The sequence below is a fragment of the Myodes glareolus genome, chromosome 8 (genome assembly GCF_982192425.1).
Source record: "Myodes glareolus chromosome 8, mMyoGla1.1, whole genome shotgun sequence".
NCBI lineage: Eukaryota > Metazoa > Chordata > Mammalia > Rodentia > Cricetidae > Myodes > Myodes glareolus.
Window position 1 is genome coordinate 100,905,610 of NC_142033.1, and position 12,684 is coordinate 100,918,293.

A 12,684-nucleotide genomic window follows, 5' to 3' on the forward strand; every position below is an offset into this window, starting at 1 on the left:
TAGAGACAGCCAGGACCCGCACAGGCCCTCAGGGCTCAGTGCCACAACCCCAGAGTGGGCAAGGAGCCGGCTTCAGCTTTGAACACCTTCTGTGCAGGCGAGCTGGGGGGGGCGTGCTCGGCCAGGGTGCCATTTTGCTCTCAGGAAGAATGAGGTTGAAAACATATTTTCTTTAAATAAAATAAATTAAAATCAAAAACACTTAAATCAGTCTGAAAATAAAATAAAAAGAAAAACAAAATTGAAAATATAAATTGCCTGATAATCCAGGCATGGTGGCACACACCTGTTATCCCAGCACTCAGGAGGCAGAGGCAGGAGGATCTCTGCATTCGAGACAGCCTGGGCTACAAAGTGAGTTCCAGGACAGCCAGTAGAGAGACCCTCTCCCAAATACAAAAACAGGAAGTCCAGTTTTCTTCTTACAGCAGGTCAGGATAAAATAAATTTGTATATTGACAGAATACACTTTGTATATGCGTGTGTGCATGTGTGTGCATATATGTGTGTCTATGCACTATGTGCATATGAGTGAGTGTGCATGTGTGCGTGCGTGCGTGTCTGACCCTGAGGCTGTGATACTGGGAGCGTGTGCATCTTGATTGTAGGGCAGCTCAGGCAATGCTGGGTGCTGGGCAAGTGTCCGTGGTCTCCATGCCAGGGGTTCCATAACTGACCACCATGTGTGCTCCCAGACAGAGCAGACCCCATGGGGGGGTCACCACCCCACTCACTCTGAGCCTCTGATTCACACCTCCAGGTTCCCTGACCCAGGCCATCAGGAACTTCGCCAAGAGCTTAGAGGGCTGGCTCATCAATGCCATGAGCGGCTTCCCTCAGCAGGTCATCCAGACTAAGGTACCTGCGCAAATGGGTCCGTGGGGCCCCTCGGCCTTTAGGGTGACAGGAAGACCCCTGTGCCTCTCAGGCCACCTCCGCTGTGTGTCTGGGGAATGTTGTGAGGGTGGGGAGCTGGCAGGGAGAGGGACATAGCGACAGAGGTGACGCTCCTGGGCCACTGCAGAGCAGAGCAAACAGCTCCGACTTCCATCTCCTCCCAGCCATAAATCAGAGTCTTCACTATAAACCTGGGCCTCAGCGTGAAGTGCAAGTGAGGCCCTGGCAGTCCAGGACATGTGTACAGGGCCGCGGGGGCCCGGGGCTGAGGAGGCAGCTCAGGAAATAACATGTTTGCCACACAAATGTGAGGACCTGAGTTTGAGCCCCGGCACCACAAGAGCTGGGCATGGTGCTGCACACCTGTAATGCCAGACCAGAGAGGCAGAGGCGGTTCCCGGGGGCTCGCCGGGCCAGCTTCAGGGAGATTGGCTCAGAAAATGCAGTGCAGGGGCCAGCGAGATGAATCAGTGGGTGAAACACTTGCCACCAAGTCTGATGACCTGGATGCAATTCCTCGGACCCACGTGGTAAAAGGAGAGAACCAGCTCCTCACCGTCTGACCTCTACACGCATACCATTACATGTGTGCATCGGACACACATAGATAAGGAAAACTAAGGTGGAGAGAGAAGACCCCAGCCTCTGACCACCACACACGCGCTAGCATGGTGGGCCTGAGGGTTCTAGGCCCCCACCTCTCCTTAGCCCAAAATTTCTTCCAACTCATAATCCTCCTGCCTCAGTTCCCTGAGTGCTAGGACATCCCACTGCACCAGGATCTGCATCTTTACCATCCACTGAGGCTTCTAGAAGCAGGGACAACCACACCACCAGGAAAGAAAGCCCTTAGAGGTTCCCCATGATGAGCCAGCTGGCGACAGTTGAGACCTTCATGCATGCCTCCCGCCCCCGGTCCTGTCATAGCAATGCCGCAGCGGAAGGGTTTATCATGGAGTATGGCTGGAGGCATAGTTCCTCATGCGCTGAGCAGTGGCTGGAGACAGTCTGTCATGGCTGGAACTGCTCTGCTCACAGTGGGATAGGTTTTCTTGTCTCAGTTTTGCAATCTGGCTAATCCCTCAAGGGCCCAAGTGAAGCTTGTCTCTATTAGGCCAGCAAGTAAGACGGGCCTACACAGATGGTGTCACAGGCCCCCTTACCTACAGGTCCTCTGCCCCGCCCCTTTCTCCCTCTGACATCCTACAGGCCTGCTGGGAGAAGGGTGATGAGGTGCGCACAGGTGTGCCAGAGTGTCTGTTCGCAGTTTGCTCCCACATCCCTCATGCAGGGTCTCTGCTGACTGTGTTACCGGGTCCCTCACAGGTTGGCGTCGTGAGTGCCTTTGCACAGACTCTGCGGCGCTATACGTCCCTCAACCACCTGGCTCAGGCGGCACGTGCTGTGCTGCAGAACACGTCGCAGATCAACCAGATGCTGAGCGACCTCAACCGCGTGGACTTTGCCAACGTTCAGGTGACTTGGCTGTGCTATCTGCTTGCCCTACTGTGCTCCACTGGGTGCTCACTGTGCAGGCTGGCCTGCAAACCCACAGCTGTGCCACAGTGGGCAGCCATCCCTCCCTTGCCTGCACATCTGCAGTGGGAAGCCTGAGGCTGGCTCGTTCCCCACCTGCCCGCCTTGCTGTGATTCAGATCTGCTTTGTAGCCGGCTTAGCCAGCTGCACCCATGTCTGCTCACATTCCAAACACTCCCAGCCTCTGGCCCTTGTGTGCCTGACTCTGTCTTGCCAGAAAAGTGCACACCGTGGCACGGCTGAAGCCAGTCTTTCAGCACACACATCTATGCCCTAAGAAAGGACCCCTGTGAGGCTCAGTGACACACACCTGTCATCACAGCATTCAGGAGACTGAGACAGGAAGGTTGGAAGTCTTAGGCCAGCCTCTGGGCTACCTCTTGAGACTCTGTGTTGATAAGTAAGGGAAGCTGGAGTGAGACTCAGTGGGCAGAGTCCCGCCTGGCACACAGGGCTCCATCCCCGTACACATCCACTCATCTACGATCAGGAGTTCAGGGTCATCCTCAGCTCCGCCTGGCACACAGGGCTCCATCCCCGTACACATGCACTCATCTACGATCAGGAGTTCAGGGTCATCCTCAGTCCACCCAACCAGGTGTGAGTTGTAAGGCCAACCAGGGCTACGTGAGACCCGGCCTCAAGTAAACACAGCAGAGAATCCCCCAGACCCTCACACACTACCCCTTCCCAGGAGCAGGCCTCGTGGGTGTGCCAGTGTGAGGAGAGCCTGGTACAGCGTCTGGAGCATGACTTCAAGGTGACCCTGCAGCAGCAAAGCTCGCTGGACCAGTGGGCCAGTTGGCTGGACAACGTGGTAACGCAGGTGCTGAAGCAGCATGCAGGCAGCCCCAGCTTCCCCAAGGCTGCCCGCCAGTTCCTGCTCAAGTGGTCCTTCTACAGGTGAGCTGGGTCACCCCACGCTCCTAGTGGGAGGCGCCATCCCTGAAGTCCACACACCCTCTGGGCAGATAGGGCCGTGTGGGTTGAGGGAGGACTGGAACCCAGTACAGCCTCAGACAACACTCTCCCCTCTGGGGCCATTGAAAACAACACCTGAAACTTCTGGATGGGGAGTTGGCGTTAGGGCCTTGAAGACTCTAAGATGCAGGGAGAGAGAAAGCCAGGGAGCAGGGTGGAGAGCACCTGAGCTCCGCTGTCCCCACAGAGACACCTGCCAGGTCTGGCATACCAGGTGTACACCTGTGACAATTAGCCCCAAATACGTGGAAACCCTGTGGAAACACGTAAGACGTGAGACTGTGGGCCAGCAAATCAGAAAACTCCTGGGATGGCCGTGTCCTAGTCAGCGTCACTAGTGCTGCGACAAAATGCCGTGACCACAGCAACTGCGGGGACAGGGTTTCTGTGTCTTAGACGTCCAGGTCCATCACTGAGGGAAGTCAGGGCAGGAACCTGGAGGATGGAGCTGGTACAGACCATGGGGGGGTGCCACTTACTGGCTTGCTCAGCCTGCTTTCTTTTCTTGCTTTCTTTTTTTTTAAGTTTATTTATTTATATTTTCTGTATGAGTGTTCTGAGGCACAAGATCTTATTACAGATAGTTGTGAGCCACCATGTGGTTGCTGGGAATTGAACTCAGGACTCTGGAAGAGCAGGCAATGCTCTTAACCTCTGAGCCATCTCTCCAGGCCAAGCCTGCTTTCTTATAGAACCTAGGACCACCAGCCCAGGGATGGCACCACCCGCCATGGGCTGGACCCTCCCCCATCAATCACTAAATGAGAAAATGCCCTACAACTGGATCCCATGGAGGCATTTTCTCAGCTGAGGCTCCATCCTCTCTGATGACTCCAGCTTGTGTCAAGTTGATGTGAAATGAGTCAGCAGGGCAGGGCAGAAGCTCAGGCTAGAGTTAGAATTGCAGCTCAAGGGGAAACGGCTGTTTATGTATGAGGCTTTTACTAGGGCGGGTGAGATGCAGGACCAGACTGCTCCCTCAGTCACGGCTGCAGTGCCTCTCAACCACATGCACCACAGGAAACTGGAAAAGACAGTAGGGAAGGGTTCATTTAAGAAAACATGAGCTGGCCAAGGTGTTGTGTGCAAGGCTGAGGCAGGGGGAATCTAAGTTCAACATGAGCCTTGGCCACAGAATAAGACACTGCCCTTTCCCTCAAAAAAAAGAAAAAAGAAAAAAAGAAAGAAAGAGGCCGGGATGTGAAAAAAGAGGAAAATATCACTAGGAGAGGAGCCTCTGAGCAAGCGTGACCCCAAGCAAGCTGCCCGCACGACAGTCCGCACCTGTAATGTCCATGCTGAGGTGGGATGGGAGGTTCCCCAGGGCTCCCTGACCACCAAGTCACCAAGCCTGGGTGCAGACAAACCCATCCCAAACAAGGCAGACGGAGCTGGAGAGATTCTCAGCAGCAGCTGCTCTTGCAAAGCACCCAGCTTTGAGTCCCAGCACTCACATGTGGCTCCCATCTGTAACTCCAGTTCCAGGCAATGGCCTTCTGGGGCGCTGCATCCTTGGGTGCACTTACAGGCAGGCAACGTGTTTTTGTTTTTTTTTTTTTAAAAGGGAGCTATCTGTCAATCACCATAGAAGGACAAAACAAGATATTCCATGACAAATCTAGATTTCACCAATACCTAGCCACAAACCCAGCCCTACACAAAATACCAGAAGGAAAACTCCAACCCAAGGAAGATGGCTACACCAACAAAAACACACACAATTGATTATCTCATTACAGCAAATCCCGAAGAAGAAAAAAACACAAAGTAACATCACCAACGATGAAAACTAAATAACAGGAGATAGCAAGCACTGGTCATTAATATCCCTTAGTGTAAATGGACTCAACTCACCTATAAAAAGGCACAGGCTAACAGATTGGATATGAAAACAGAATACATCTCTCTTATACATACAAGAAACACATCTCAACCTCAAAGACAGACATCGTCTCAGAGTAAAAGGTTGGGAAAAAATATGCCAATCAAATGGACCTGAGAAACAAACAGGTGTAGATATCCTAATATCTAACAAAATAGACTTCAAGCTAAAATCAGTCAAAGGAGACAAAGAAGGACATTTCATATTAATCACAGAAAAAAATCCATCAAGAGGAAATTTCAATACTGAACATCTATGTCCCAAATACAAGGGCACCCTCATATGTCAAAGAAACACTTCTAAAGCTTAAATCATATATTAAACCCCACACTCTAATAGTGGGAGACTTCAACACTCCCCTCTCACCACTGGACAGGTCAATCAGACAAAAAGTGAACAGAGAAATAAGAGAACTAACAGATGTTATGACTCAAATGGACTTAACAGACATCTATATAATATTCCATCCAAACAGAAAAGAATATACCTTCTTCTCAGCACCTCATGGAACCTTCTAAAAAATTGACCACATACTTGGTAACAAAACAAACCTAAACAAGTACAAAAAAAATTGAAATAACCCAATGTACCTTATCAGATCACCATGGTATAAAACTAAAAGTCAATAGCAATACTAATTCCAGAAAACCTACAAACACATGGAAATTAAACAATGCTCACCTGAATCATCAATGGGTCAAGGGAGAAATTAAAAACTTCCTAAAATTCAATGAAAATGACCACACAACATACCCAAATTTATGGGACACAATGAAAGCAGAGTTAAGAGGCAAGTTCATAGCACTGCCTACATAAAGAAGCTGGAAAAAATCCCACACTAGTGAATTAACAGAACATTTGAAAACTTTAGAACAAAAAGAAGCAAACTCATCTAAGAGAACTAAATGACAGGAAATAATCAAGTTGAGAGCTGAAAATAGAAACAAAGAAAACAATACAAAGAATCAAAGAGACAAAGAGTGGGTTCTTCCAGAAAATCAACAAAATAGACAAACCTTTATCCAAACCAACCAAAAGGCAGAGAGAATATCCAAATTAACAAAATCAGAAATGAAAAGGGGAGCATAAGGGACTGGAGCTCAGTGGTTAGAGCACTGACTGCTCTTCCAGAGGTCCTGAGTTCAATTCCCAGCAACCAAATGGTGGCTCACAGCCATCTGTAATGAGATCTGACGCCCTCCTCTGATGTGCAGGCATACATGGAGGCAGAATGTTGTATACATAATAAATAAATAAATCTAAAAAGGGGGGGACATAACAACAGACATGGGAGAAAATACAGAGGTTCATCAGGTCATATTTTGAAAACCTGTACTCCACAAAATTGGAAAACTTAAAGGAAATGGACAACTTTCTGGATAAATATCACTTACCAAAATTAAATCAAGACCAGATAAGCAAATTAAACAGGCCTATAGGTGCTGAAGAAATAGAAACAGTCATCAAAAGTCTCCCAACCAAAAAAATCCCAGGACCAGATGGTTTCAGCTCAGAATTCTACAAGACTTTCAAAGAAAACTAATACCAATACTCCTCAAATTATTCCACATAGCAGAAACAGAAGGAACATTGCTAAACTCTTTTTATGAGGCTACAATTACCCTGATACCCAAACCACACAAAGATAATACTAAGAAAGAGAATTACAGACCAATCTCACTCATGAACATTGATGTAAAAATACTAAGTAAAATACTGGCAAATCGAATCCAAGAACACATCAGAACCATCATCCACCATGAACAAGTTGACTTCATCCCACAGATGATGAAGCTGGTTCAATATATGAAAATCTGTCAACGTAATCCATCATATAAGCAAGCTGAAAAATAAAAACCATATGATCATCTCATTAGATGCCGAAAAAGCATTTGACAAAATACAACATCCCTTCATGATAAAGGTCTTAGAGAGAACAGGGATACAAGGAACATACCTAAACATAATTAAGGCAATATTCAGCAAGCCAACGGCCAATGTCAAACTAACTGGAAACTCCCAGTGATTCCATTGAAATCAGAAACAAGACAAGGTTATCCACTCTCTCTATATCTATTCAATATAGTTCTTGAGGTCCTAACTAGAGCTATAAGACACCAAAGGGAGATCAAGGGGATACAAATTGGAAAAGAAGTCAAAGTCACACTGTTTGCTGATGATTTCATAGTTTACATAAGTGATCCCAAAAATTCTACCAAGCAACTTCTACAACTCATAAACACTTTCAGCAATGTAGCAGGATATAAGATTAACTCAAAAAAATTAGTAGCCCTCCTGTACACAGATGATTAAAGGGCTGGGGAAAAAAATCAGAGAATCAACACCCTTCATAATATCCACAAATAATATCCACAAAAAAAAATATCTCGGAGTAAATCTAACCAAACAAGTGGAAGACTTGTATGACAAGAACTCTAAATTTTTGAAGAAAGAAATTGAAGAAGACACTAGAAAGTGGAAAGATCTCCCATGCTCTTGGGTAGACAGAATTAACATAGTAAAAATGGCAATCTTACTAAATGCAATCTACAGAGTCAACACAATCCCCATCAAAATCCCAGCAAAATCTTCAAAGACCTCGAAAGAACGGTACTCAGCTTCATTTGGAAAAGCAAAAAACCCAGGATAGCCAAAACAATCCTGGGCAATAAAAGAACTTCTGAGGCATCACAATCCCTGATTTCAAGCTCTACTACAGAGCTACAGTACTGAAAACAGCCTGGTATTGGCATAAGAACAGACAGCGGGGGCTGGAGAGATGGCTCAGTGGTTAAGAGAATTGCCTGCTCTTCCAAAGGTCCTGAGTTCAATTCCCAGCAACCACATGGTGGCTCACAACCATCTGTAATGGGGTCTGGTGCCCTCTTCTGGCCTTCAGACATACACATGGACAGAATATTGTATACATAATAAATAAAAAAAAGGGGGGGAGAAACTTAAAAAAAAAAAAAAAAGAACAGACAGCGGGGCCAATGGAACCAAGTAGAAGACCTGGATATCAATCCACATATCTTCAAACACCTGATATTTGATAAAGAAACAAAAAATATCAAATGGGAAAAAAATCATATTTAACAAGTGGTGCTGGCATTACTGGATATCAGCATGTAAAAGAATGAAAACAGACCCATATCTATCACCATGCACAAAATTCAAGTCCAAATGGATCAAAGACCTCAACATAAAGCCAGCCACACTGAATCTTATAGAAAAGAAAGTGGGAAGTACACTTGAACGCATTGGCACAGGGAACCACTTCCTAAATAGAACTCCAGCAGCACAGACACTGAGAGAAACAATTAGTAAATGGGACCTCCTGAAACTGAAAAGTTTCTGTAAAGCAAAGGATACGGTCAACAAGTCAAAACGACAGCCTACAGAATGGGAAAAAGATCTTCACTAACCCCACATCAGACAGAGGTCTGATCTCCAAAATATACAAAGAACTCAAGAAAAGATTACATAATCCAATAAAAAAATGGAGTACAGACCTATACAGAGAACTCTTAACAGAGGAATCTATAATAGCTGAAAGATACTTAAGGAAATGTTCAACATCCTTAGTCATCAGAGAAATGCAAATCAAAACAACTCTGAGATTCCATCTAACACCTGTAAGAATGGCCAAGATCAAAAACACTGATGACAACTCATGCTGGAGAGGTTGTGGGGAAAAGGGAACACTTCTGCATTGCTGATGGGAATGCAAGCTGGTACAGCCGCTTTGGATGTCAGTGTGGCAATTTCTCAAAAAAATTAGGAAACAACCTTCCTCAAGACCCAACAAATACCACTTTTGGGTATATATCCAAAGGATGCTCAATCGTGCCACAAGGACATGTGCTCAACTATGTTCATAGCAGCTTTGTTTGTCATAGCCAGAACCTGGAAACAACCTAAATGTCCCTTGACCGAAGAATGGATAAGGAAAATATGGTACATTTACATAATGGAAAATATGTGTACATTTACACAGCAGAAAAAAATAATGACAGCTTGAATTTTGCAGGAAAATGGATGGAGCTAGAAAACATTATTTTGAGTTAGGTAATCCAGACACAGAAAGACAATTATCACATGTACTCACTCATAGGTGGTTTTTAAACATAAAACAAAGAAAGCCAGCCTACAAACCACAATCCTAGAGAACTTAGAAAACAATGAGGACACTAAGAGAGACTTACATAGATCTAATCTACATGGGAAGTAGAAAAAGACAAGATCTCCTGAATAAATTGGGAGCCTGGAGATCTTGGGGAGAGGATTGAAGGGGGGGGAGACAGGGAGGGGAGCATAGAAAAATGCAGAGCTCAATAAATATCAATAAAAGAAAGTAGCTGTCTGTGTGTGGTGCATGCCTTTAATCCCAGCATTCAATAGGCAGGAGAATCTCTGTGAATTTGAGGCCTGCCTGGTCTATGGAAAGAGACAGACATACATATAGACAGATAAATGTATTATTTATTTATTTACTTACTTACTTACTTTCTTACTTACTTTCTTACTTATTTGGTTTTTCAAGACAGGGTTTCTCTGTAACTTTGTTGCCTGTCCTGGAACTAGCTCTAATAGACCAGGCTGGCCTCGAACTCACAGAGATCTGTCTGCCTCTGCCTCCTGAGTGCTGGGATTAAAGACAGAATATATTTTTTTAAAAAGTTAAAACAAAGCAGAAATGTGACAGTGAAGCGCTGGGGTTGCTGCCTTCTACCCACCCATCCCTCTCCATCCCCGTGTGTTTGTGGGGGTGGGCGGGCATCCCCGCCTGTGGAGGCTGTCCTGGGAACCATGAGACCTCCTGGGGTGGTCCTCACAGTGCTTGTGCTCCAGGCTCAGAGCGTTCTCTGTCCCTGCCCCAGCTCTATGGTGATCCGGGACCTGACCCTTCGCAGCGCAGCGAGCTTTGGCTCCTTCCACCTCATCCGGCTGCTGTATGATGAGTACATGTTCTACCTGGTGGAGCACCGTGTGGCCCAGGCCACTGGGGAGACGCCCATTGCCGTGATGGGCGAGGTGAGGCAGGGAGACCCAGAGGCCCAGATCCACCCAGACACCCTCACGCTGGCTCAGGTCTCGCAAAGGACCTGCAATTTTCAGCACCCACAAAGTAGCTCACGCCTGTCTATAACTCCATCTCCCGGGGATCCAGCATCCTCTTCTGTCCTCTGTAGGTTCTGCACACACACACATAGACTAAAGGCAAAGAAATGAAGCCATGCTTGTAATTTGTATGGGCTGGCATCAGGACCCCCAAGAACACTGTGTCGCTATGCCCAGTAGCCTCGAGCCACCCCCAGGACTTAGCAGAGGCAGCTCTGGCTATGTCACTGGGGTTTGACTGACATCTCAGGCCCCTCCCTTCTCTTACAGTTCAATGATCTGGCCTCCCTATCGCTGACCCTGCTGGACAAAGGTGGGTGTGTGCCCTGGCTCCTGCAACTGTGACAGCCTCTGGGGTGGGCTGAGGACTATGCAGGTGGTGGGAATCCTGGCAATTTGGCGTGGGCTCCTGTAATACCCTGTAATAGCTTAATAGGGTATGAGAAGAGTTCATGGCCAGTCTGGGTGGCACCCCAGGCTGGTGGCCACAGGAGACCCTGGTGCGCCTGGATGGTCAGGCAGGACTTGGGGTGCACCCGGATGGTCAGGCAGGACGTGGGGGTAGGTGGAAAGTTTCACAGGCCACTGTGTTCTTACTGTCCCGTCCCTCACCCCTGCAGAGGACACTGGGGGTGGCCGCAGCAGTGAGGCAGATGTGGATGGCCGCAGCCTGGGCGAGCCCCTGGTGAAACGGGAACGGAGTGACCCCAATCACCCACTGCAGGGCATCTAGCCCCTTCTCTGGGCGCCTTCCACGTGCTTCCGGAAGGCGTCGCCTGGCTCTCCAGGGATCTGGACTCTCAGCCTATCACACTAGTGCCTCTTAGATGACGCCATGTTTACTGTGACCCAAGGTGCCCCACCCCCCAGAGGCCACAGACTGTGGGGAACTGGTGGCCGCTCAAGCTGCCCACACCCTGCTAAGGTATCCCCAGGAGATACAGGGATCCATCTGTCCCTTGTCCCAACACCTTCCCTGCTCCATGTACAAGTTGTGAGGCATATCCCTCCCAATAGCCCCAGCCGCCCCATGGCTTTTCCACTCAGCTGCTCTCAACTTAGACCACCATTTCAGAGAAAACCCAACCCTCGCTGGGCACTGACCACGTGCTCTGTTCCATGCACCTCATGGCCTCTCGTGGACAGGCGAGGCCTCCAGGTACAGGACCTGGCCCTAGGTGGATCACAGATGCTAAGACATCCTGTGATTTACCCTGGACAGGTCCAAGTCCAAAAAGACCCACCCGTGTCAGCCTGTCAAACTGTCCAGTTCAAGGTCGACACCAAGCTAGCCCAGGGCAGGGCCTACGCTGGGTTTGCCCAATTAGCCGCAGTGGTCAGCACCACGTCCACATCTCCCTGCAACCTGTGTACACCACAGTGCCTGGGCCCCTGCAGTCTTCCAGACAACACCCCAAAAAAAGTCATGCTGACCCCTTCTCAACCCCAGACCCCAAAATCTTTGGGGACAAATGATCACCAAGGCTGTGTGGGCCCTGAGTTCTAGACACCCAGCACGTGGCCATGATGGGAATTCTGCCCCAAACACAAGCTCCTCCCACAACCTAGGAAGCGCCTCATGAAATACGAGTTTTTCTCTTTTTGAAAAAAATGTTCCCCCAATAGTTTTGTGCTGTAATTGTTCTTGGAAAGTTCTTGTGAATGTGTCCATCGCAACACACCCAGAGTCAGTCTGTGTTCATTCACGCGGCACTGGTCATGTGGAGCCCCAGAGTCTGTCTGTGTTCATTCACGCGGCACTGGTCACGTGGAGCCTTTGGACAGAGTGGCTCCCAAGGACAGTGTCCTAGGGGACGCGGAGCTGGCCAGGCTCGCACTCTTGTGGAAACCAGTACACACCGGAGTTTTGCCTTGCACTGTGTTGTCCTTTCCTGGGTAGGTGGATCCCCTGTGCTTCAGTCTTGGGATCATGTAGGTACCTCCAAAACACCTTACTCTGGGCAACCAGCCCCCTGCACTGGCCGGCTGGCTCACCGGAGAGAGGAGGCCGAGCCCTTTGACCACTGGGTCCCTTGCTTCCAGGAGTGACAGGCTGGTGACCCTAGCAAGGTCAGCCCCGAGCTGGTGACAGCAGGACACAAGCTTCCAGACACAACAGAATAGATGCTCTTGTCCCTGGTACCTGACAGGCACCTCAGGGCTTTGTCTGCACCGCGGTGAGCGCAAATGTCGGCTCTCCTAGGGGTTTGGGGGGAGTTTGTATCCCAGAAGTGACTCTGTCCATGGAGAGCTTTTCAGGGTGGAA

At 48.4% G+C, this 12,684-nt stretch overlaps 1 protein-coding gene across 6 annotated transcripts in view; it reads left to right on the forward strand.

Moving 5' to 3' along the window:
• Rfx2 (regulatory factor X2) overlaps window positions 1-12,099 on the forward strand; it is a 61,705-nt gene extending 49,606 nt beyond the window's left edge. For 5 of the 6 annotated variants that reach the window (XM_087909249.1, XM_087909250.1, XM_087909251.1 and 2 more), the window contains 6 exons: window positions 761-858; window positions 2,224-2,373; window positions 3,129-3,337; window positions 10,178-10,331; window positions 10,689-10,731; window positions 11,039-12,099. In XM_087909249.1, the coding sequence (XP_087765375.1) occupies window positions 761-858; window positions 2,224-2,373; window positions 3,129-3,337; window positions 10,178-10,331; window positions 10,689-10,731; window positions 11,039-11,151 (767 nt within the window). In that variant the 3' untranslated portion in view covers window positions 11,152-12,099. Of the gene's footprint in view, window positions 1-760; window positions 859-2,223; window positions 2,374-3,128; window positions 3,338-4,979; window positions 8,276-10,177; window positions 10,332-10,688; window positions 10,732-11,038 lie in introns of those variants that run through there. The other variant, XM_087909254.1, reaches the window with a different exon arrangement.
• The last annotated feature ends 585 nt before the right edge of the window (window positions 12,100-12,684 follow it).